The sequence below is a fragment of the Catharus ustulatus genome, chromosome 8 (assembly GCF_009819885.2).
Source record: "Catharus ustulatus isolate bCatUst1 chromosome 8, bCatUst1.pri.v2, whole genome shotgun sequence".
Lineage (NCBI taxonomy): Eukaryota > Metazoa > Chordata > Aves > Passeriformes > Turdidae > Catharus > Catharus ustulatus.
In genome coordinates, this window is record NC_046228.1 from 12,127,429 (window position 1) to 12,153,260 (window position 25,832).

Here is a 25,832-nt window from a genome sequence, read left to right on the forward strand (position 1 = left end):
GTTTCTGTGGTTTTGGCTGCTTCTACGGGACTTCCACTGACCAGCCCAATACTAATTCATTTAGTCTCAGTCTGTAAACACTTGATTGATAATAATGAAAGAGCAATATAAAAGCCTGTGCACTGTATGGATTAAAAGAGCAGACATGTTTATAGCCTGATAACAACAGAGTAATCTGGCAAAGATCAGGAGTCTCACATTCCCATATCCAGATGATTTTATTTTTGGAGTCCAGTTGGTGGTTTTCATTTTTGGCTGTTGCAAAACCATCGTAGGTCTTAGCTGTTGCAACACAGGAGGAGGAGGATGTTGGAACGGACGTTCTGCCCTGTTATTTAGGAGGCTTTCACAGTAGTTGCTGGTCTCCGAGTCCAGCGGGAGGAATGATGCTCCCTCCTCGCTGCCTGGTGAGGGGGACAGGGTGCAACTGTGTCACTTAATAGTGCCAGCTGTGAGGGGCATGGACAAGCTCCAGTGACATTTCTGCTCCGCCCCAGGAAGAGAAGTGCTGAGGTGAGGAGCGGGAGGATTGTAAAGTGGAGCCCTATGGAGAGGAGGAGGGCTATCCTCAAGACTTTAACCAGGAAACGGACTCGAGGCAAAAAGAAATGGAGAGGCAAGCAAACTCTTATTTCAGCCAGCAATCTGTGCTCTGCTCTGGGGAGGGCTTACAAGTTGGAGCTTAACCAAAAGACTAATTCTGCTTTTTTTTGGAGGGAGAGGAGGGGGATCTCTACCTGGAACATCAATGTTGTCTATCCTCTGCTATCCGTTTCTGCTGCCTGGGCTGAAGATGCTTTTTAAAAAGTAGGGCTGTTGTGTCAGGGTGGCATTGCAGCTGCCTGTGAGCTTGCTGGGGAACTTGTGCCACGCTGCATCCCTCTCCTCTGGTGTGCTCACACTGAGCAGGCTGTTACTCTTCAATGCATGCTGTGTCCTGTGTTACAAATTAGACCTGAACTAATTGGCAGGGATGCGGAAGCGCCCACGGCAGCGGGTGTAATTGGTGCTGTGCTCCCTGTGGTGTGGCCTGTCTTGTTCTTTTGAATCCCCTTTGGAGAGTCTGACATAGTGTAGCAGCAATGTTGTGGGCATCCTGAGTGTCACTGAGGAGTAATTCATCTAAAGAAATGTGGGGGATGAAAGGCTGAGGAGGATTGAAGTCCCTTACTCCACTGACTGCGCCTGAAGGGAATGTAGTAACAAACTAGGCTACCCAGAAAATGGTTAAGGCTTTTGGTTACTGGAAGGAGCTGTTTCTCTGTCTTTTCCTCCTCCTCTTCTTCCCTTCTTTGCTCTTACTGAAATCTTCCCTGCTGTGCAGTACCTAATCTTGGGTGACCATCAGTCCAGGAGCCAGAGGGACCTCACGCCTCGAAAGGGGGATATCCTCTAGGCATGATCTGCTGCAGCTGTAAATGAACAAGCTTGTTTGACCTTGGTTATTTCCTAGACCAAGGAATTTATCACCCTATTTTTTCTGTCTTAATAGGAGCCCTGTAGCACTTATACAAGCGTCTGTTAAAACAATCTCTTAATTGTATGTGTTCCTCCAGCCACTGTAGTGACAAAGAAATCCTCCTGCAGTGACTACCTTACCCAGGGCAGGACAGAGTAACCCAGAGAAGCCTTGCTGGGTTTCAGATATGAGAATGCAGATAGAACCTATCTTGCCAAACTATTTTAAGTGCCTTTATTTTTTTTTTAATTTTTTTTTCCTTCCCTGAAGCAGAGTTGTGGAGGTGGATTTGAAGTGCTGAGTCTCTGTGTTTCCTGGCAGGGGCATTCCCCTGGCACAGGGTCCCTGGCTTGGCCTTTGTGGCTGCCGGTGTGGGGTGTTTGCCAGCCTGTGCTCCAGCCTGGTCCTCTCCTTGTTCCCAGAAGGGACACGTGCATTACATGAATGCTGCTCCTGCCACCAAGCCAATGCAGTCTTTTGGATTTTTTTTCCTTACTCCAGTCCCATGAAAACTGCCTAGTAGGTTGGAGGAAAGAAGGCATTGGAGTTGTTGGTTTAGCAATTAGCTTCCTGCATGTCCCCTGCTCCCCTTGCCACTGTTTGGTCCCTCTTGCCTTTCTGCACACTGAATTCTCTACTGGTGCACGTGCAGAGACATAGGTCCATGACAGCTTTTGTTTCTGGTTAAAAAACTTATATTTATCTCAAGACTAAAACAACGTAGGAGGTTGTAGGTGTTACTTGCCTAAGCAGGTGGAGTGAAGATTATAACACTGCTGGATTCTGGACTGGAGAAAAGACTGTGTGGGAAACAGTGTGAAACAGAGGAATACATCTCATCTTACTCTAGGTAGCCCAACTAGCACTAGTTTAAACCAGAGTGCACGAGTCAGGTTGATTGATCGTGAAGAGAAACGTGATGCTTATTTGGAATGGACAGCTATGGTGAAAATTTGTGTTATAAATTTCCATGTTGTCAGTTCATGGTCTTCTCCTCCTATTCCTGCTACTGGCTGTGGTTCAACTATCTATAGAAAAGCTAAATCTCTTAAACACAAGCTTCTAGAGGAGATGACTCTTCTTTAAAGAAAATTAACTTATGTAATTTGAGGAGAGGCAGAGGCATGCTCAGGGAGCAAGGAAGTCTCCTAGTTTTCTGAGTTTCTTAAACCTGGTCCAAGGGGAGGCATTGTGATAGTGTTTCCTTTCAGGAAACAGTTGAATTAATTGCTTTTTTTCCTAGGATTTTCATTTCACAGGATGCTGTTTTAATGGCTGATGCATTCTTTACCTTTCTTGGCAGAGATGCTAATTACTTGTCTGTAGAATCACTTTGCATCTGCAGTCCAAACACATATGAGTTTGGAAATGCAGCACCCAGCATCCTGTGCTTGGCTGTCGGTCCCTTGACATTTCTGGTGGACCATGCTGCTTCCTTCCCGTCTCTTGTAGCCAATTTGTCATGAGAAATTCAGGAAAACCCAGAGTCTGCTCTTGGCTCTGTACCTGTTGTGTAAAATGGGACATTTAGTAAGTTGTGTATCTGCTTCTGTCCTCCCTTTCAATCGGCATCTTAATCCAGAACGACAGGAGCTGCCTCTTAATATGTAAAATGTGCAATAATGCTGGTGTCCCAAACTGCTGTAATTGAGAAAACCCCTACAATAATTTTGCAGTAAGGCATGCTGGCTCTGACAGAGTAAAGAACCCAGGCGGAGAGGCTTTCATGACTTTTGGAGGCGGTTTCTGTGCCGAGCCCAGTCCGTCTGTGCCGGGTTTGGTGCAGAGGCCCCGTCTGTGTGCGCTGTTTGTGTTCATTGCAGAGCCCAGATGTGGCAGCCCAAGGGCTCCTCCACATCTGGCACTGAGCTCTGCCTGCCTCGTGGCTCCACCTCGGAGTGCTCGGGGGTGAAAAAGTCAGAAATAATAATATTTTTTTTTAAAAAGACCAGTGTTGTGGGGGAAGGGAGGGAGCAGAGGGTTACTTTGCACCTTCCGTGGCCCCTGCTGGCGTGAGCGCCTGCTCTCATTCATAAATGTCTCTGACAGCAGAGAGCCTTTGGTCCGAAGAGAAATGGAGGGGCTGGGGCTGGCCCGAGGGCTCCCGAAGGGCGAGGGGGAGCCGGGCCCGTCCCGCCGGGAATGCGGAACCGCGGGGCTGCCGGGGGTGGCCGTGTTCGAGCGGCGATCCGGCGCTGAAACTTTTTTTCTTCTTCTTCTGTTTCAAGTAAACACTCTTCCCCGCCCTCCCCTCGCTCCCTCCACCCCACCTCCCTCTTTCAGTCCCGCTCATGTGTTTCTATTTAAGGGCTGCAGTGCAGACGAATATGATTGGCATCTACAGCCCCCTCTTGACTTTCAGCTCAAGCCTTTAGAGTGGAGAAGGAGCTGAGCCGCCAAGGGGAGAGCTGTTTCTTCTTTGGGTTTACTGGGGGGATGGCTCAGCTGTGGATTTATACTGCTTCTGCCCAGGATTTTTCTCTCTGAATGGGAGCAAGGATTGTGGAAACCATGTTGGGAAGAGGTTTATTTTCAGAATCCATCATGAAACTGTGCAACTAATTCACTTTTTTGGCTCATTTTACATTTTTTTTTTCTCCCCTTTTTTCTTCTTCTTCTCTCCAATGTCCCTCTGTGCTGCTGGGTTGTGGGCCAGAGGAGGCTGTTTCTATATGGCCAGCCATTTGGGGATATGCTGCGAGCCAAGGTTGTTTGCTGATTCGCTTGGCTCTGGTGACAAGTTGGCCTGTTGTGAATCGGATGGACGGAGGTCGCTCTCAAGGAGCCATGGCTGGAAGCTGGCTTACGGCTTGCTTTTTCCCTTCCCCAGGTGCTGATGCTAGCTCTGAACCCATGATCCTGGAGCAATATGTGGTGGTGTCCAACTATGAGAAGCAGGAGAACTCTGAGATCAGCCTGCAGGCTGGAGAGGTTGTGGATGTCATAGAGAAAAACGAAAGTGGTAAGTTGTATTTGCTGCTTTTCCCTCTTCCAATGATCTGATTTTTGCGTTTGTTCCTCTGCTTTCGGTTTCCTCATCACTACTTGTTAGCTGTGCGTTTGCTCCATCTGGTACAGTTACTATGTCTGGCAGAGGATGTTGAAGTTTCTCCATGTTGATTTGGGCTGGGGGCCAAATGTTGCCTTCTACTGTAAGAATGTTTCATAGGTTTTGTGTGTTAATTAGCCAAGGTACACTAATGGAAAATGAAGGTGACGGAGAGAAGGATCTGCAGCTAATGAAGCTGATGTATAGTAGGCTGCTATAGTTGCCCTGCTGTCTCTTCAAGTTTCTGTCAGTATTTCCATTACTAACTCCCTTTGCAGAGGATTTATAGGATGAGTGTTTAAAAATTGCTTGAGATGAAACTTGGCTTGACAACTTAGCCCGTGGCCCAGAACTCAGTAGGAGGGGAGAGAATGTGCGTAGATAAATACGTGGCCATGCACAGTTTCAAAGCTTCTTGCAGAAGTGTTAATTGGGGAATTTGGGGCAAAGAGGCAGAGGCTGTCATGTAAAAGCAAGATGAAATCCCCTTCTGCCATGCATGGAATAACCAGCTTGCACTTGGAAAATGAGATTTTTGGCAAGTGCTTGTATAGATTTCTTTTGTGTACTTTAACTTTTGGATGCCTGGTAGCTTTGAGTTGGGCAGAACACATGCAGGAGACTGTGTACGTGTGAGTGCTTGGAGTGGCTTAGCAGCTGGTTTGAATAACTGCCTGTCTTCAGCAGCTCCCCTCCTCCTCTCCAGCACTCCTTGTGTACTAATCCAGAGCTGTTGTCCAGGACTGGTTTCCAGCCCACTCGTGACTTGTGTGTCCTCGTCCAGAGGAGCTGCTGACATTTGGATCTGTTCAAGCCACAGCTCATGTTGTGGTACCTCCACATTCAGGGTTTTCACCACTGGCAGGCTCTGGCGTGTGCTGAGCACAGCAGAGCTTGGGGATACTAGGGCACCCTGATCCAAGGTTCAAATGCAGCTTCCAGAGCTTTGAGCCAGGTTATCCACAAAGATTACCATGCATTGTATTTTTTTTCCTTCTTTTGATGGAGTGGTAATTTCTCTGTTGCATGAGAGCCTCATGCTTGCTTGGCTCAAAGTGATACAGTCATTTGTTGGCTGGTGATTTAATGGGGAGTCCAAAAGGATTGTGTGTGGAAAGGTACTGGCTAGTGTGAACAGAAATACCCATCTCCTGAGTGCTGACTGTATCACTTGCAAAACTAATCGAAACCAAACTGCTCATCTGCCCCACTTTCAAGCAGTAGTTATGACTGAAGAGGGAAAAATGTCTTCACTTCTTGAGCTGTGTCTGGCCTAGTGGACAAGCATCCCCCCTTGCAAGCCCACAGTTTCTCCTTGTCAATAGTGGGTGTCTCTGCCATCAGCAAGCCTGGTTGTATTGTGGCAACTTATGTTCGTATTCATGATGTCCTTGTCTTGGATAATGACTTATGGAGCCAAGGGAATTAACTGGGCTGTGAAATAATACAAGAAGTGTCTGAATTCCAGTTACAGTTCCTTTGTGATTTCATTTAGTGCGGCCTCTCTGCCTTGTACAGTTCAGACCACATTGTATTGAACCACATGGTATGGGGAGATAGAAATGGAGAATGTCAGGATTTGAATTAATTAGTGGGTCCAGGAATATGACTCTTCTCAGGGAACATTCTTGAATTTGGATTTTACTTCTTAAAACTATATTCTGATGCTTGGCAGCCAGGTTCCTTAATGTCCATGCTAACAAGCAAGGAAGTCTGAAGCCTGGAATTCCATGCTGTGATTTTGTTCTTTAGTTTTGTGGATGTACAAAATAAAGATATCTATATCCTTTAAAAAAAGCCAGCAGATAAGCTCGTAAGTCACAGATTGGTGATGGAGAGAGCATCACTTGCTTGGATGCCTATTTTAACTGTTCTGGTAGGGAACTCATGGTTTAGTTATTCCAATAACAGGGCTCCAAACAGTCTCTTAATTCTCCCCTAGGTTAGGGATACCACAGGAATTACTTCAATACTATGTCTTCTTGTCAGCTACAGCTGAACCTTTGGATGGCATGTAATGAAACTAGCAAAAGTTTCTCGAGTCAATTTTCAAAACCTATGAATTATGACTTGAGTATCTGCTTAGTGTAAGCAAGCAAACCTAGGAGATGTGGTTATGACCTCTTAGAACATGGGGATATAATTTTCAAGAAAATAAGATTATTGGGCTATGCACATGTGTAATACTTAATTTGACTGCATGGTTATGTTGGCCTTGTAACTGTTGTGAAACTCTACTCATGATGCATAAATTAGTGTCATTCTTCTAATCCATACAAAGGAGATGCAAGGTGTTTTGGATGTCACCTGCAGCAGGGATAATGTCTTCAGTGAAAGGAAGGAAGAGTGGCTGGACAGCTTGCTGGCTCACAGCTGAAAAGTCCTGTCAGACTGGACAGTGTGTGTTGGATGTACTGTTGGGCCAATTGTTTTAAACTTCCTTGTATGTGTAGGCACATATATAGCTGTCATGTCTTTTTTGGATGTTTAACTGTACTTTGGGGTAGTTAGATGTGTAAAGGCACAGATGACTATTTCATTCTAAAACCTTGCTTGAATAGGGCTGCCTGTTGATGCCAAGGACATTAAATGGTTCTTTTGTTTTCTGGAGCAGAAAAAACTTCAGCTTGGCTTTGTTGCATGGCTTTCATAGGAAAGAAACACCCCTTTTCTGGCCAAATGTCCTTATGTTTTTTACACAAGGAACCTCACAATCAGTTTCCAAATGATGGTGCACATTTCACATCCTTCTGGATGTTTTCTTCTGCACACATCTAGGGTCTGAGCTAGAGTTACCATCTTTTCTGATGTTGGCTTCGAAATTGTGTGCTCTCCTGAAAGGACATATACTGGGCCTGTTCAAAGCCCAGTGTATAGGGCAGAGGCAGAAGGAGGTGAAAATATCTGGTATTTGATTTATTGAAGCCTTATCTGGTTTTCATCTAGCTTCTTTAGCTACATCTTAATTGTGTCATTCTTACTATATAGTATAATTCAGTGTTACTTTTCTCATATAAGACATGGTATTTAAGGTATCTCACAGGTAGATGTGTACAAGCCCATTTGGTGGAGTCTTGTCTCATTTGGTTTTCTCTTTCACTGGAAAAGTTGGCTAGGTTGTCTTCATTATTGTGCTAGTGAAAGTTATTACTTGGACATTATAAGTTGAAACTTCTGTCCAGTATTATCACTTAAGAGCAAGGTCAGTGGAGCATATGTGGGGAATAATTTCTAAAACCCTTAATCTGAGTGGTGAAGCCTTTGGGACACTGAAATCTGGTTGTGACTGTAATTACTGTGGAAGCAAACCTTGCTAGACTTAAATAAAGCTGTTGTACTTCAGAAGGAGTTATTTAGTAATGTATCAGCTCTCAGGCTCCAGCATTTGGTTTTTGCGGCAAACACCTATCTTGGCTCAGCAAAAGTTGTCCTTCAGACCTTAATTCTGTTTATAAGAGCAAAATACCCAGTGTGCCTGTTGTATCTGATGAATATTTATCTCTTTTTTTCCTTACCTGGGACGAAAATCTGCATGTAACAATGGTCACAAATATATCAAGAGAAAAAAGGAGTTTAGCAGCCTCTACAGATGCTGTCTGGGAATGGGCTGTAGTTACAGGGCTTGTGTTTCTTGCTAGAAGTGGCTGTGATTTGTTTAAAGGCATGCTATAACCAACCTGCTCTGTCCAACACTATCTAAACATTTCTGACTTGTTTCAGAAAAACTATGTGAATAGTTGACGTAAGTCCTGTCTGTCGACTACATAGGCTTCTTTTAAACCTTAACCAAAAAAAGCCTCATGGAATGACTTAAACATGTATTTCTGTTGCAGAAAAGAAATGTTGAGACTTTAAAGCAGGAATCTGACAGATTTCTTTAAGGTGGAAGAGGGAGGGCCGGAGCAGCTCTCTCTCTGCCAAGTTTTGCGTGGATGTGGCTTGAAATGGTCAAGCTATAAACTGTGCCGGCAGTGTTTGCAATGGAAAACCTGACAGACAGTGAGGTATGAGCACAGTCCTGAGCACCTCTGCCTCTGCTGCTGCTGCTGCTCTGCTTGCAGGCAGGATGGGAGCTCTTTCCTTGCAGCCCCTGGGAGCCCTGCCTGCGGTGGAGGCGTCGTGGGATGGTGTTTTCAGCTGGGCTGAGCAGGGCTGGAGCCATTTCCTTTGCAATTACATAACTGCAGCCCAATGTTCAGGGCTACAGTACATGCGATACGTAAAACAAGGCTATTATGGTTAGTGTAACTTTATCAGGAATCTCTGGGAAGGGAGGCTGCTCATCTCTCTTTATCTGGGATGTGGGACTTGGCACTGAAGTATCCATGAGGAAGATCTTTGCTCATCTGGGAGTCCTGGGGCTGGCTGGTTGTCCACACAGCATCAGGAGATGAGTGTGTGCCTGCCAATGTCCTCTGCTGCACCATTTGGTTTCACTGGTGCTGCTCACTGGCTGCAGTCGTGACCTAGGAGAGGGACATAGAAAGGCCACAACTCTCAATTCCTGGGGGTGCACTGGCTTCTGAATTGGCAGCTCCCTCAGATTGAAAGGTTTTGGAGTTAGGCTTCTGGCTCTTCATGGGGAATGCAGCACCCTTTATTTGAAGCTGTTGCTTTCTAGGGTTAAGTAAGTGGATTTATTTGGTACCAGAAGGGGCCAAGATTACTTTTATGGTTAACTGCTGCATCTTGGCTAAAGGCACACCCTTAAAGTGTTCTAAGTAGAAACAGAAAAATAGAGCTTCTTGAAACTCATGAACCAATCTTGCATCTTTATATCCCTTCTTCCATGCCTGTTTTTGCAAGTAGCATTGATTTTTAGTCACCTTTCTTTAGTGTTGGTGGGGTTTTTGTAAGGGGCTTTAAATTTTATAAAGATCACTGTTTCTGTCTTGCATCTGCTTTTTGCTGCTCTACCTCTCTAAGTCCTTATCTTCTTGATCCCTCCTTTATACACAAAAGGGACTATGTGCACTGCTAGCAAATGTCTATGAGCATTAGTATTATCTTGAAAAAGCTGGCCAAACCCAGTACCCTTCTGTTTATTCTAACAGATAAGTGGCAATCTAGCAGCTTTCTAGGTTTCAAATGTGGCTGTAGCTCCACACCAAATTGCAAACACAGTTTCCTACTTTGCTTGTGAATTGTCAATAGCTTTGTATCCACTGGTCAGATGTGCTACCAGACACAGTAATTGCCAACACTATGCTTTATTTCAGGTGCAATTGATGTGTGTTGAGTTCCTTTAGAAAGAGAGCTTTTTTTTTTTTTTTTCTCCTTTATAGCATTTCAAGAAAGTGCAATTCATCAGATATGATGCAGGACTTGATTTCTGTTTGTACACCTAGCTTTGCCCTGCTGTTTGCTCAGAGAAACTACTTCAACTCTCTGTGTTTCCACTTCTTCCCAGTGTGTCTTGTGTATTTGAATTTTAAACCTTGTAAGAGACCAAGGTCATGATATAAAATGTAAATACTCCCTCATACAGCAGCCCCTTCTCTTGGTCGGTCCTTGAGCTGTTCCTGGAATTTGAGAAGAAACAAACACTTCTGTAGGTTGAACACTTTTCCTCTAGCACTGTTGGCTTTATCCCAGAGGACAGGTTTAGGTGAGTGGCCACCACTAAACAGCTTGTCTAGCTGCTTCTGTATGAACCAGTGCTCATAACTCTCTAACAAGGAGAGCTTAGTTTAAGGAAAGACCACCCCAAGCCCCTTTTTCAAAAACAAAGGAGTGCAGCCTTCATGTCCATTCTGAATGCAGTGCTGCCTTGCCATGTGTCCTGCCTTTCTGGCACCAGCCCAGCAGCAGAGGATACTTGATCCACTTATGAATCAGTTCCTGTCCTGCTGCAGTTTCTGTCCAATGTACGTACTAATGCAGTCAAACACAGGCCATCTGAGGAGGCAGGGTGGGTGATGTGGAATTTTTGGCTAGGAGTTACTGGAAAGTTGTTTAATGTCATAAAAAAAGAGTGTTTGTAGAAGTTTTTTCTCCAAACAGGGACAATGCTGGCAAAGCAGAGATGCTTTCCTCCTTCAAATGTTTGCAGCTCGGGGCTGGAGAAGGGCTTCTCTGGGCAGGCAGAGGTACAGAGCTGCCTGTGTGAGGAGTAAGGATGTCCAGTGGCACTTGCTTGTCTCACTGCAGCACTGTTTTTGTCTTCAGGCTTTTTGGAGGCAGTGATCACGGCTGGTTGTTATTTTGGTTTGTTCTGCAGCACTATAAGCAAAGCATCCTTGGTGCATCTAGTTGCAAAGGGTGGGTTTTATTTTAGATGTTAGCTATCTTGGAAACTGCTATCTCTGGGGGAAGCCTGGGTGCCTTGTTTTAAAGTAGTCAATGGAAATGGAGTATTGATAGAAGGAACAGGGACATGTACACTAACCCAGGTTCTGTGCTGGCTCCAAGGGAAGCCTGGGACAAGCTTAGAGCAGAGAGGTAAAACTGGATGTGATGATTTGCTGTTGCCAAGTTCTCCTGGAAATCAGCTCCTTTCTGGGAATACAGTGCCTGACCAACCCTGCAAACAGGCACTCCCTCTTCCAGTGGCCTGTTTGCAAAATGTTGAATGGATGGAGAGAATTTACAGTCACACCAGAAACAGCTGGGTCAGCAGGAGATGAGGAGGAGCCCTCCCTCCTCTGCTCTCGCCCTTGGGAGCCCAAGGGTGGGGTGACACTGTCTAATGACTTTAGCAGATGTAGTAAGCTGGAAGTAGCCCTTGACAGCCTACCCTGAACTCTTTGGTGATTGTTTTGTAAGCTATTTTCTGAACACCTTTTTTCTTGTCTTTTTCCTGATCTGGTTGAATTTGTAACTCTGTGCCTCTGCAAGGATAAGGAGAATGGTAGCTGCTTTCTTTTTCTGGCTGTTTTACTTTGAACAATAAAAACATGTTGGTATGGCTGAAGCAATATTTACAGCAGTTAAACTTGAATTTACTGTGCCCAGAAAGGAATTATGTCACAGCATTTCTGAAGTAGTTACCTCTGAGCTGCAGTTCAGGGCTGTCCTGTACATAAGTTTGAATTATAAGGGGTTGGGACTGAAGTTCCTGGCCTGCCTATTGCTTGAGCATCACCACACCAACATCTCAGCTGAGCTTGGGATGTTGCTGCATAAAACAAAATGCTTGAATTATGAATGTTTTGTGATATTTATGTTGCTATCTTGTGATGTCTAAATGGCTTCCTCTACCCCTCTTAGTAGCTTACATGGCATTTGACGTTTGTTTCTGTTTAAGGGCTTGGAAAGCAATTCTCTGTGTTGGAACCAAAGCAGGGCTGTTATTACTCTGTTTGTTTTGTAGTTTTCCTCTATCACTGTGGAAAATGAGGTGGTTCTCCACTGCCACCCCTGAAATGCCTGTTGTTTTGTGACTGTGTCAAGGGATTTAGGTGGGCTCCTGCTTTTCTGCTGATGCTATTCCTTCCAACCCTGTGACGGGGGAGAGTGTCCCTTTAATTGTGCTGTGACATTTCATCTCTTCTGGGAAGCTCTTCTGCATTTCAAAGACATCCTTGCTTGGTTTTCCTTTGCTCAGCTTCAAATTGCAGTTGGTATTTGCTCTGCCTCCTTGATGACAAGCCCATTAAGAACATTTGAAATATGGCTGTCTGCTGCAACTCTGCCCTTTGCAGTGCCTCGTTCTGCTGGAACTTTGCTGGGACACCTTCTGGCTGTTCTGGAGCTCTGCTGCTGAAGATGTTTTGCCTGTTGGGATGGAGTTGTTGACTGTGGCTTGTGTTATCTGGGCTCCCACTTGATCTGGAAGCAGCTCAATGTCATACTAAAGTGACCTTCAGTCTATTTATAAAGCCTTGCAAAAGTTCGCTAGTACTGGTGTTCCCTCGGGTTTGTAATTGAAGGTTTCAGAGTAGCAAGAAATTAATTATTATTTTCCAAGCTACACTGCCTCATTTCATTCCCCTATAGAGGGAAAAAAGTGATTAACAAGTAATAGGGACACAAAAGATGTCATGGGGTCATGTTTCTCTAAGGCATTCTCCTTTTTAACACTATCTATCAGATCCCTTTTATGTAGTGTTCACTTTTAAATAAAGAAACATCTCTCCAGATTAAGACATGATAAAATAGCTTCCAATTTGAAACTTTCCCTCTTGAACATATTTTTTCAAATGTTTTGGGCTATAGCATGTGGTTTAAATTCCTTTTTCTAGTCTTACTCCCATTGTTGTCTTAATCTTGGGCCACTGGTGTTCTGACACGGCTAGTTCAATTACCAGGGGTTTTTTCCATTTTGTGGAGACATCTAAAGTCCAGCCACTTTGACTTTTGCATTCATTTGGCTTTTCTTTAGCTGATACCATGCCTCTGTGGGACAACTCTCCCACACCTCTAAATTCCTCACAGCTCAGGCAAAGGGTGATTGCTGTGAATAGGAAGTCTCCAAGTATATTAAATATTTATCTCTAGGGGTGGACTTTTTTCCATGCTGTCTTCCAAGCACTCCACTGAAGCCAACAGGTTCCCTTTTCAACTTCCATCCACCTGGCTTGACATAGAACAATATACTACCCATTTAATTGTGGCTAGATCTCCAGTCTAGTTGTAGATCTCTAATCTACATTTTCTACATTTTCTCTAATAATAGAGATTTTCTACATTTTCTAGATTAGAGAAAATTTAGAAAAATCTGCATTTTGTACATCATTTGTAGATGTAGAAACATCTACATTTCTCTAATTTCTCAAGAAATGGGAATTATAGCCCAAAGAGAGGAACTCCCCTGCCTCACAAGTGCCAGCAGAGCAAGCCCACTTGCTGGGGCCAAGCCTTCACACAGGCAGGACTGAAAGAGGTCCCACTTGGTTGCCAGGCCAGCATGTGAGGAGATTTTTTTTGTCTTCACACCACAAGAAATACATTTCAAAGGGGAAAAGAAATCAATGTCAGCCCTTGCAAAGATTGTTTCTCATCTGCATCTGTTTTGATTTCTCCATATCCAAGGCACTGAGACCCCTCAGGAGCAGGAGAGGGAACAAGCCTGTCTGGACTTCATATTTGCTAGTTTTGGGCATGAAATCTGTTCCAGGATTTCTGAGACTGCCCTGCTAGTCTGTCTGCTGGGGAGAGGGTGGGATGTGACCACTGAAACCTCAGACTTGAAGACTGAGTTGTGCATAAAGGCACTTCAGATGAACAGGGCACATCAGTAGGAGTGGAAGCAATGGTACACAGGCTTTGCTACCTCTGAGTTTGCCATACAACACATCCAGCTACTCCTGAATAGTAGAATATCTACCAGGCCTCTGAAAACTTCAATTCTGAAATTTCCAGCTGCCTGCAGATTTCTTTCTCTTTCCCTTCTCATTTAACCTTCCTCTGATGAGACTTTATGCTCAGGCAGATAGTTGAATTTCTCTTGCCTACTGTGTTTGGAGCCCAGGATGGCAGGCTGAAAAGGAAAAAAATTTACATGGCATCCCCTGTTGGAGCCTTTACTCATTACCTCCTCTGTTTGTGCAGTCCCTGCCAGTTTCAGGACCCTGAAATCTGCCCCGAGAAAACGTTTCCAAGGAAAATCTGCTTTTCATATTAGAATGCATACACTTGCTCATGATTGAGTTTCCTATATCAGCCAAATAGGTCACCAGCTCAGCACTGCTGCAAGAAACTACCTGGGGCCAAGAAAATACAAGTATTATTGCTGAGGCCTTCCATGAGTCCCATAGTGTGAGCTACATTCCTTCAGATGTGACTGCTTTTAAAAAACCAACCAATCAAAAGACTAAAAAATCATTTATTTTGAATCATTTAATAGTTTTTTGTTGTATCAAAGTTTTTCTTAAGAAAGCAGGTCGATGAAATGTCCATAAATAAGCCCCCAAAATACTAAATTTGATGCATAACAACTGACGTTTTCTACCCTTTGTTCTAGTTAATCAAGACAATAATTATACACAAAGACTTTGGCTCTTGGAGTGACTTTCAGGCCTGTTTTTCAAAGTAAGCAAAAGACTGATGGTGCATTTTTGTTGTGTCAGATGAGGACAAGATTAATAAAGGATGGAGGAGATTTTTTTCTTTTCCCCAAGCTGCACAGCAAATAAGCAGTTCCAATAATACTTTGGCAGCAAAATGGAAGCTTTAATCATTAGCAGACGCGTTTCAGTTACGACCAGCAACATAACTCCGTGCTTTTGGTTTTCATGTTAAAAAGAGTTCAGTTTTGCCACAAACCAGTTTCTTGTCCATCTTCAGATTTAGCAAAATCTGTAGGATTGCCATCATACAATGAGATTTAGGGGGTGGCTTGACAAAGGGCTGCGTGCTGGCTCTTCCCATCTGCCCCCTCGGGCTGGGACATCAGACTTTCTGGCATTCTTGATGGAGAATTTAATTATTTTTTGGTAGAAAGATGTTGGCTTGTGGCTGGATTAACCAGAGCATTTGTAGAAGAGGCAGCAGATGAGATGGGCTCTCTTGGAGCTCTGTTTCACTGGCTGGCTTCTCCTTACTACATTTACTGGCAAGTCCAGTTTTTTGTATCTTGTTACAGTGTGACTTCATCTGAAAGTTGCACATGCAGTGGGACATCACTTTGTTTCAAGTGAAGCTGGACTGCAGTGGTATTGGCAGTGTAGTCAAACTTCATCTTGGTGATAACAGCAAGTATTTCCCAGACCTCTCCTGAGTCTGTATCTCCTGTTTCTCCCTGCAATGTGAATGTGTGCTGGGATGCCCAAACATGTTGCTTTGAAAAGCTGTTGTAATTCATTTGCAGAGCTGCCTCCAGCTGATCTTTCTCCCATCACATGCACACCCTTTCTGTCAGCATGCTGGTGAGATTGACTGTAATGCAATCCCAGCCCCTGGAGATAAGGGCAGTGCTGGGTGCACTTGTGCTGCAGACTGAGCTTCATTTTGCTCCTTTATTAATACACCTGCTCCTTTGTTAATACATCAGTGTTTGTTTAAGAATCACAGGCTGGTTTGACACTTAGATAAAACAGAAAGCTGCTTTCTCATGGTTAGCAGCAGCATGGCTAGCCACACCAATGCTGTCAGGCACACGTGGTCTGTGCTGACCAGGGTAAGGTAACACCTCCATGATTTGATGTCCAGGACTTGAGGTGCTGTGCTGGCTCTCAAACTGTGACCATATGTGCAGGTGCAATGTGTCCTCCTCAAAGGGTGATAGCTCCTAGGGACCAAACCTGGAATGGAGTTGACAAATTTCAGTGGGCTGAAACTGAAGTTAAGAAAGTCCTAAATATGATTTCTACTCAAACACAATGGAAGTGATGAGGAGGGGGTTGCAGGGTAAATCTCCATGCAGTGGTGACACTAAGGTTGGAAGAACAGCATCTGAATCATTGGCTTGAACATTGGTAAGTTCAGAAATGGCACCTCAATCTCTCACATAGACTTTCATAGCCTTTGGATGTTACTGGAGACCTCCATAACTGAGGAAAAGCAGAGCTGCTTGGAGAGCCTCAATCCATGTCTCTTAACTGAGTATTGCTGGAGATTTAGGATCAGTAATGTGAATGTGGCAAGATCCATCACTGACCATTGAAACCCTAGGATTAAACTCAAGGCCAGTTTATTCAGTGTCCTGGAAACCACTCTGAAGAGTCTGCATTTCTGAGTGTCTGCAAGGGCAAAACTGCACACACAGACTCATGGGAGGGAAGGTGAGGCTTGCTTGTTTGCATGAAAACAGCATCAGGAGTCTGAGGGACAGTTTCTTTGATGTTTTGTTCTTAATTCTGGCTCAAATTCCTTACTTTGACCGAGAAGGAAATGCTTTGCAGAAAATGAAGAATCAAAATTACAGGATGGCTGTGTGCTCAGAGGGAGCTTGCAAGTCATTCCCTTGCTTCAAGTAGTCTGTGACCAAAAAGGCCTTGAATAAAAGTAGAATGACCAGAAATAGGATGCTATTTTCATTGCCAGGTAAATGGGATAACTGAGTCCTGTAGAAAATGCCTCTTTTGCTCCTCCTGAACACAGCAAGCAAAACTGGTTCCTTTACCAGCTACAAGTTAAATTACAACTTGGTCATTCCAGATGTCTTTGTATTTTTAGAGCTGACTCTACACTTCCTGGACTGTTAGCCTGTTGGTTTTAAAATAAGAAGTGAGCTTCTGGGGCTGGCGTGTGAACCTTTCCACTTCACTGAGAGCTGGGAGTTTAAGTATCTCTTTGACAGAAGTATCCAGGTTTGAGAGTCAGCCACATGAAAGGGTGTTGCTTTCCCTGTGCCACCCCAGAGACTCCCTGGCAAACAATCCCAAACAGAAACCAACATCCCACAATAAGGACACTGTCTGCAGAATGTGCATGTGGGGTCTGGGGTTCTGGGGGTGTCTTGCAAGATCCCTGCTGACACTGGTTTAAATTTGGCTCTGGATACCGGGAATTGTTGTGTAGAGACACTTGAGGGAAAACTCTGGTGGTTTCACAGAAACTTCCATTACAGACGGGATGCAGCCACTCTTAGTAATGCTGTGACCAATGCCAGTGTAGTGACCTCCTTGCACAGTGCACTTGAGCTGCACAAAGGCCTCTTTTCCACCAATTTTGTGTAGATGTGGCAGAGGCTGAGTGCTTGGGGATGCACTTGCCCTTGGCAAGGGTGTCTTGGAGGCACTGCAGTGACAGGAACTGAAATGTGACTGGGCCAAACTGCCCTGTGTCTTAGCAGTGGCTGCAGGCTGCCAGATGAGCTGCTCTGGCTTCTATAAACAAACTCTGACAGGTCCTTGGTACATCAGGAAAACCATCTGCTGCAGCTGGAACTTGCCAAACCTATTACTTCTTCTCCATATTCTCAAATCTTATAATCCTTCTTCTATTTCTTCTTTACCTCTTATTTGAGCAGACTCCTGAATGGACCAGTTGAGTGGCCCCAGGTAAATTTGGTGGAAGCTTAAATGCACACGGGGGGAAGATCTGAAAAGAGGATAACTGAGTGCAGGTGGAGATTAGTGACTTCCTTCCTGGGTATCATTTATTCTGCTGTGTCTCTAGCTCCTTTTCACTGATCTCCTATACCTTCTGTCAAGAATCTAATGTGATTAATGCCTTTTTGTGAAAGCTAAATCCTCCTCTAATTTCTCCTGTCAGGAACACATTCTAATCTAAGGAAATGTAACACAGCATGTTCCTCAGTTTAAGGAAATCAAAATCCTGTGTTTCTTTGGGAGTGAAGTTTTGCTTTAACCTTGACAGTGTGATGCTGAGGCATTTTTCTGTAGCTGTAAAGCTGTGGCATCCATCATCAGGTCTTGGTGGATGGACTAGAATTGCACTTACAGGGTAGAGCTCTGGAGTCAAACCATCCATTGGTACTCAGTGGTTTTCTTTTGAGTTGGCAGGAAAGAGCCTCAGTTGCTGTAGCTGAGCCTGACCTAGATTGGTAAAATCAGCCATCACTTCAGAAAGCACATTTCACAACTTTAGTCACCACTGTTCAGCTGAAGCTGTATCTGAGGTCAGAACTACTTATCTTTGACTTCTGAAGCTGAACAGTCCTTTCTGGGAGAAAGTGACCCAATAAGGCAAGTTCTCCTGAATGCTCACCAATAGCCAGCTCACGCTTGAGACAGACAGCTTCTATTTGTGATACAACAAATAGGTAAAGAACAGCAGAAGACAGTATAACTAACAATGTAAAGTAACTCAGGAGCTTTTATTTTGATGCTACATACTCCTTTGGAATGTATCTGTAGCCTTAGCAATATCCAATTTGTAACATGTCCTTTGCATGTTTTTGGAGAGTGGAGAGAAAATCCGTTATGAGCAAGCCACTGTTTTCTTCCTTTTGAGATTTTAATGTGGGATAAAAAAAGAAAGATATATGAGTGATTCATCCCACAGGCTGTAGTGTTAATCCCATGAAGTTTATGTGAGCAGTGTGTGGCCAGCATCCTTGAAAACTGTCCAGGTGCATTAGCTGTGGGAGGTTCTGTGTGGCCTGAAAGGCAAAGGATAGTTAAAATCGACTTCTTTCTTGATGTCTCCTGCTCAGATGTATCCTTCTGTCATACCCAATTCTTTGCTCATTAATTTTTCCATCTTGTGCTTTCTGCTGCATGTGTTAACTTCTAGTATGGAGGAGGAAAATGAGTCGCATTGCTGGTCATGTTTTCCATCCACCTTTCTCTGCTCTTTTTCTGCTTTCCATTCAGGCATGCCAGCACTGAGACAGTGATCAACTGATTGGCTGGGCTTGTACAGTTTTGCCAGTGAATGGGTCTGGATATCAGCTTTGTTCAAGTCAATAAGTAGCTCCTGATCATTCTAGTTCCTACAACTGGGCATGGTGTTTGTGTGCACCTCTCCATCTCTGGGGATGGGCCATACCAGGCTTTTGTGTAGTTGGGTGTTTGTACAGCTTCATAATCTTCCCTGAAATCTTCCCTGAAATGAGCCATGCCTTCTGTCCCATGCACAGGACAGAATATTGCATTGGGGTGGCATGACCCAGGCCATGCAGTTCCAAACCAGCAGGCAGGCAGATGGGCCCAGCACTGTCTGACAGCTCCCAAAATCCATCAGGCAGCGGTAGCCAGGAAGCTCCGCAGTGCGTAGGAGGCTGACCGCTGTTACGCAGTTATCCTGTTCTGTTTTGATTCTCTGCTGTCCAGGGCTGGAGAAATTGGAAGTGCATGCTGGCAGAAGCGAAGCCTTCTCACAAGACTCTTACTCTGTGCTTGGAGAAGTGAAGTCACGTTGTGAAGTCTAAATCTGTAGTGGAATTTGATGATGTTGGTTTAAAAGGTCCAAGAACCATGGCAGAAGTAGTTTTTAAAAATAAAAATGTAAGATGTTGACTAGTCAAGGACTGTTGAGATACTAGTGGAGTCTTTTGAGCAGGTGCTTTCAATTTGTATTTGGATGTTTGTCTGTCCTCTTCTGTTTCAAAGCAATAGTATTTTATTGGTGGATTTTTGTCCAAAAGTGTTCAGAAATTACCATTTGAAGGCTGGTAGAAGGGATTTCAGAGGCCTTTAGAGGACTTTACAGCGTTACCAAACAGGGACTGAAGAACTGGCAGAAGTGTAGCCTTGCTATTTCTGCTCAAGACTGGTTTCTGAATAGGTGGCAGCCACTCTGGAAAATCCAAGTGCAGCTCCTTGTGAAAATGAGGAGCAGGCTTGGGATGAGGTGGGAGCAGAATACCCAGCTTCCCTTCAAAAAAGTGAATTTTTAAAGCTTTTCAGCTTATCATGAAGTTGCTGTTTCCCAAAACTGTATGTCTTCTGTGCTGCAGAAGGTCCTTGGTGGGCAGCAGTGGTATGAAATGATCAGTCTTTGCTCCAGTTTACTGTGTTGCATTTTGTAGTACATTCTGCTGATGATTCTCACTTTTTTATTAGCGTTCTATAGCATTCAAAGGAATAAACTGCAAATGTCATATGGCTCCTGAACTACACTTAAACAGCTACACATGGGTTCAAGATGAGAAATTAGGTTTCCAATCCAGACTTTCCCAAAATAGGAATGTGAGTTGTGTTCTGTCTAGTGTTTTGTTTTGAATAGGAGACTTTTGGTTAATGTCAGTCTTGGAGGAGAGGAAAACTGTCAGATGTCACAGGATCCCAACTATTCTTTGTAGAGTGACTACAGCCAAAGACACTGGAGTGTTGGGTTTCTGCTGAATTTGAGTGACTTCTTAATCATGTGGTGGCAGCATCAGGGTTTCCTGGCAAAAAAAAAGGGATAGTAAGCAAAACCTAATGTGTCCTAATAGTAATTTGTAAAAACAAATAACATTTCCTAAGGTGAATGCAGCTATTGGAAAGGTTAACTTGTGGGTGTCCTTCAGCTTTCAGTCTCCAAACCCCTATCGAAACCCTGTGACTTTTCACTGGTATTTTGGGGGTGCAACCATCCTCTTTCCCATTAGCTTCTTCTCCCTTATCCTTTTCTGCAGGGTTTCTGCTATTTTAGCCTGTAGTGATCCACCTTGAACACCATCATGGATTTGATGTCTTTCTGTGGAATATGACAATTTGTTTGTGGCCTCAGTCCCCAAGGCTGACTGAACAGGCAGCTCTGTTTGGGTAGGGGCAGTACATGTACACACATGGAGGTTGGGGCTCTCTGTAGTGAAGGGAAGCCCCTTCTCCCTGAAGCTGAATGATCTGGAGTGTGTTCCCTCAAGGACAGAGCTCGCTGTGGAGCGGCTTCTTTTACAATGGCGCATGCCCAAGCCACCATGGAAGATCCAGGCATTTCTACTACTGGCTTTGGCAAGCCAAGAGTGAATTTTTTGAGCTCAGAATGTTTGTCCCTCTCCTCTTCAAAGATTGCAAAATTAAAAAAAAAAGAAAAAAACAACAACTCAAAACCATACCTTGGAGTGCACATACATATTATTGCTGGTTCCTTTACTGCAAATGGTATTGTGAAAAGAAAACAGTCTTTCTCCCCCAGCCATTCCTTATGATACCTCTCTATTCCTTCAAAAACCTGGATTTTTGGCATAATGGCTTCTGGCTAAAATTTCCCCTGTAGGACAAGCTGGGCTCAAGCTATTCTTCCACAATGCCCTTTTCAAAATTCTCAAAAATAAAAAGTGGAGTAGCTGTGTGCTGGCAGACCTCCTCTCAGCTGCAGCTCCAAACCCGAGGAGCAGATGGGCAGCTGGATGTTCCGCTGGCAGCAGGTATTGCTCGAGCAGCAGCCTCCTGTCTTCAGCCTTGCAGGGACTGTGGTTATGCTCTTGGACTGCACAGCCAGAGAAAAATTAAGATCCTGATGGAAAACTTCTTGGAAGACTGAAACTACTCCTGCACATCTGTCCTCCCTTGGAAAAGGTATTACGTGCTGAAGTTATGAAATATTGTTGGAGGGTAAAGTGCTCTCTGCTCGCCAAAGATCCAGGAGCATCTAAAGTGACTTTACTTGGGACAGCAGTGAATTGCAGGGCTCAAGGAGCCAAGTACCATCTTCTCCAGCTGTGCAGAGAACACAGGAGTAGGACTTTGCCAAAGACAGTAAGTTGATACCTACTGGCCAGAGTTGATATCACTGGCCAACCTCATCTAATTTCATATTAATGTGAAAAACAAAGATTTATTCAGACTCAGAGTGCCTGGTCTCACAGAATGAAGTGGCACATGAAGACATCTAGTTTAGTGTACTCTGTAGTCCAAGTTTCTGTGCACTTCCAATTAATTTATTATTGTAGATGGTATGTGCCCATTTGAAGTCCCCCTCTGTTCATATTTAAAATTTGATTGTATTGTTAAAGCACTGAGAACGTCAAGGGTTTTGGGGAGGGTTTTTGTACTGACTAGCCTAGCTTTGATGTACTTGCCAAACATCTGTGTGCTTTCTATATATTTTTCCTCTTGCCTTCAGAAAAAGGATGGTTGCGTTTATTTGTGGATGAAATACTTTGCTAGGAATGGCTGTAAATCTGAAGAGTTGAAAATTGTCAAGTGAGCTTATAGACAATAGTAACAGAGAATAAGGAATTAAACCTGGTATGCAGTCTGGAAAAACTAAAATTCTTCAGAATCTTTTTTTTTTTGTCCTCCTGCTGGCATGGGGAGGTCTAAAAATTGAAAATCCAGCAAAGGTTCTGATTTGGAAACTTGAAACTGCTGCAAAGTGTGAACATTCTGGCGAGACTAGCACAGGGAGCACTGGAAGGTGCTGGAGTCAGGCTGTGCTGCATGGGCAAGAGCTCCCTGCTGGTAGAGATGTCTGTTCTCTTCTTAAATCTTCTGGTGCCCCGTCAAATTATTTCTGATTTACATGAGCAGTGATGTAACTTATATTTACTAATGTTAAACTGGACGTTCATGGTATACAGTTGAAAGTTTTACTACTAAATGCATGAAAAAGCTAAGGTGTATAAACCCAAAGGCCTGTTGCATTTCATTTGGGTTTGGCCAGTAAACTCTGACTCAGTGTTAATTTTCCTACCTTCTCCACGGGCCAGTTATAAAATGACCTAAAAAGTTCTGATATTTAAAGAAATGGATAATAAGGGAACTCCATATTGTATGTATTTTTATTTTCTCATTAGATTATACCATCACTGTAATAGCAATTTATAATATTTCTGTTCCCTTAAAACAAAACAAACCCCAACAACACATTTTAAAAGAAATTGAAAACCACAAAAAAGAACGACCCCTTTGAGAAATGGGCTATTTGCAGCCCTGTGTCTCTGGAGAACAGACCCTCTAGAGAGCTGCTGTGTCTGGAGTGGCAACAGCTTGATTCCAGATGCACAATATGATTTAAGTACTGGACTTTGAGGTGGGAATTGGACTTGCAGATAAAGTTTTATCTCTTGATCTGTTGAGGAGTAGACTCCTCAGGACGCTGTGACACTGATGACCAAGGACTGTCTTTGCTTGCTTTCTGTAAATCCAGTCTCTTACTGAGCATTTCATTGTGATTCAGAGTAAGGATGCTTTTGGCATGTTTTCTACACGGGGATTCAGATAACCTGAGTGAGAATATCAGCAGTTCAGGACTGTTTCACAAGGCCCATTCCCAGGGATCTCCATCTGCCATCCTGGGGAGCTGCTGGCAGTGCTCTGTCAGTGCTCCAGAGATGAGCATTGCTGGTGCCTGCAGCAGAGCTCAAAAAGCATCAGCTCAGCCAAGGAATGTGGCCTTAACATGGCCAGGGTGTCCCAGATGTATTTCATGTATTGGTACAAAGAAGAGCTGTCTAATCTGCTGTGAGTCTCTCCAGCCACGCGTGTGTTTGGCTTGGACACCACCATTCCTGCTCTCAGAGCTGGAGTGTGTGTTGGCAGCAGGGAATCGTTGTCACAGAGTAATTTCAGGCACAGGGGAGTCAAACCAAAGTTCATTTTGTTCCTTTTCTTCAAACTTACAGTTTGCTTCAGTGAGCAGGGAGTGCATCAGCTGCTTTTCTTTTTAATCAATACCTCATCTCTTTTGCAAGAAGTCCTTTGTGATATCTGAATGAAATGTTTTGCTGCTGAGACTTCTGGCTCTGGCTAAAGACAGGCAGGCATCTCATTTGCTTTTGATTGATCTCACTTTAAATGATGCAGCTACAGAAACTATGATCTCAGGTCACACTTTGCTCACACTTCTGCATATTTGTTTTTGTTTTAAAAATAAATATAGGAAAATCACTTCTCTGCTCTAATGATACTTCTCAGAAGCTAAAGGCCAGAAATATTCTAAAGACCTAATGCAGCACTTAGCTGTGCAGCAAAGACATAAACCTTAAGGTATGCTAGCAGTGCTTGAAGGAAGGACTGAGAGAGTCCTTTATGCTTGACTTTTGTTCCTGCTTGTTAACTTCAGCTGGATAGAATTATCAATGTTTCATCAAAGACACAGTGGCTTTAAGCAGCAGGTAAGAAATCCCTTGAACTTCAACCTGACGCCTAATGTTTAGGTTGGGTAGGTAAGGTATATTTTAAATTTCTTTGGGTCAGAAGTGCCTTTTGTAATTCCTGTCATAAAGGCTTCATCTTGCTTTATCTTTCTTACATACCATGCAATACCTGTGCCCTTTGCACATCCTCATTGAGTTTGGAGAGGAAGCAAATACAGTGCTGTTACTTTGCTTTGAAGCCTGTGGAGCTAATTTCTAAGACCTCATCTGGAGAAGCTGATCTTCTTTGCTGGCTCTGGCTCAGAATTTGCAAACTGAGCTGCTAATAAATAAGCATGGGCTCATCCAAAGGCCAGAGACGTAGCTGGAAGGGAAAAGGGAGGAAGACTGGAAGTGACAGTGCAAAGCTGTGATGAGTAAAAGGCCTGATGGCACCATGATGAAGAAGCAAGTGGTTCCTCACAGATTTCTTAAAGAGGTTGCTCCTCTTTTTTGCTGAGCGAAGTGCTTAAGCCTGCAGCTGACTAGAACAGCTTGGAGCATTTCACTTTTCCTGCACTACAACCTCCTCAGATAATCCAGGTGAAAAATGTTTCCTGTTTTTATAAATAAGTAAACTGCTGGGATCTTTTTTAAAATTCTAAAACAAGAGGTGGAAATCTCATGAATGATGACAATTCCATTCATTTTTGGTTGAGAGGAAACAGTGCTGGTTGTGAGGACCAGGTGTGGACAGCAGACAGCTTAGAAACAAAGAGACAAGCTCTTCTTGAAGACAGATTCAACTGCCATTGGCTCCCTCGTTGTAAGGGCATGCCCTGCTGTTAAAGAGGCAAAAAGTGAAGCTGAAGTGGCAGTGAAAAATTAGAAAAAATACCACTAATTAGACAAGTGTCATGAGATTGAATCTTTCCACCTTCCTATCACATATATTTTCAGCAAGTATCTTGGGAAGCAGGTTAGGTTCCTGTAGGGTTATTCCTGAGATATTGGTGGCCAATGCTTGTGTTTCTGAAATAGCTGAGGTTACATAGCAAGGCTACAGAAAAAACCCACGTTCCTCAGAATGGGTAGTCTGGTAAAGGTTATTAACACAGTGTTGATGAGCTGGGTTGTGTGGCATTAATGGCCTGGGAGATGCAAGAGGACAGACCAGATGCTGAATCTCCTTTGAATTTTCACTTTCCTTCAGCTTGATGTGTGGACTAGCAAGTAGCTGCATATCTTAGCATTGAGATGGGATATGCTGGTAGGTGACCAACAAATCTAACCACTTGTAGAACAGAGAATTAAGTTTTAATGTTAGCACCATGTAAAGCTGGACTTCCAAATTATGGTAAAACATTAGCAGGGCAGACTGGAAGGCTACATGTGTTGGTAGTGGGCAACCCCACTCACTGACTTGGATTAGCAATTGATGGCAAATGGCTCAGCCAAAAAAGCATGATCTCCATGAAAATGGCTTGAGCACAAAAGAGCTGTGCTATAACTTAACATGGGAGGGAGGAACATCAGGAGGATGCTGAACCTTCAGGTGGTGTCAGTTGCTAGCCTGAATATTGACCAAGAAATTCATGCCTGGTGTCAGGGATCTGTGCATAAGGGAAGTGATGGTTGTCCTTCCCAAAAATGTGTGGTCTTGGCCTTCTGCATCCTGCATGGCATGGTGCATTGCTGAGCTCCAGTCTGAGAATTCTGGGGGTGGGGGTGTGTCAAACAGCCCCTGCAGACAAGGGAGGAGAGGGGGTAGACATCCCTGAAATGCAGTGGGAAAACCCCTTCCCCAGGAGGGATTTAATGGCTACAGGAGAATGCACTTTTCTTCTCCCCAGGTTGGGTTCTTTCCACTCTGTAATCCTTGCCCACATGTGTTGGGAGGGAAACATGCCAAGGAAACTTCAATTCATTAGTCATCCTAAAGTGTGCTAGAAATCTCCCTGGTCTTGCTGGAGGTGCAGTGTTGCATGTACTTTGTTAGCATTGCAGTGGACTCCAGTGCCCTTTCC

General features: G+C 43.9%; 1 protein-coding gene across 8 annotated transcripts in view; it reads left to right on the forward strand.

Annotated features, from left to right (window-relative positions):
• The window catches only part of SH3PXD2A (SH3 and PX domains 2A), a 237,910-nt gene that overhangs the window by 171,068 nt on the left and 41,010 nt on the right, over nt 1-25,832 (forward strand). For all 8 annotated transcript variants that reach the window (XM_033065577.2, XM_033065578.2, XM_033065579.2 and 5 more), the window contains one exon: nt 4,290-4,421. In XM_033065577.2, coding sequence (XP_032921468.1) covers nt 4,290-4,421 — 132 coding nt within the window. The remainder of the gene's footprint in view (nt 1-4,289; nt 4,422-25,832) is intronic.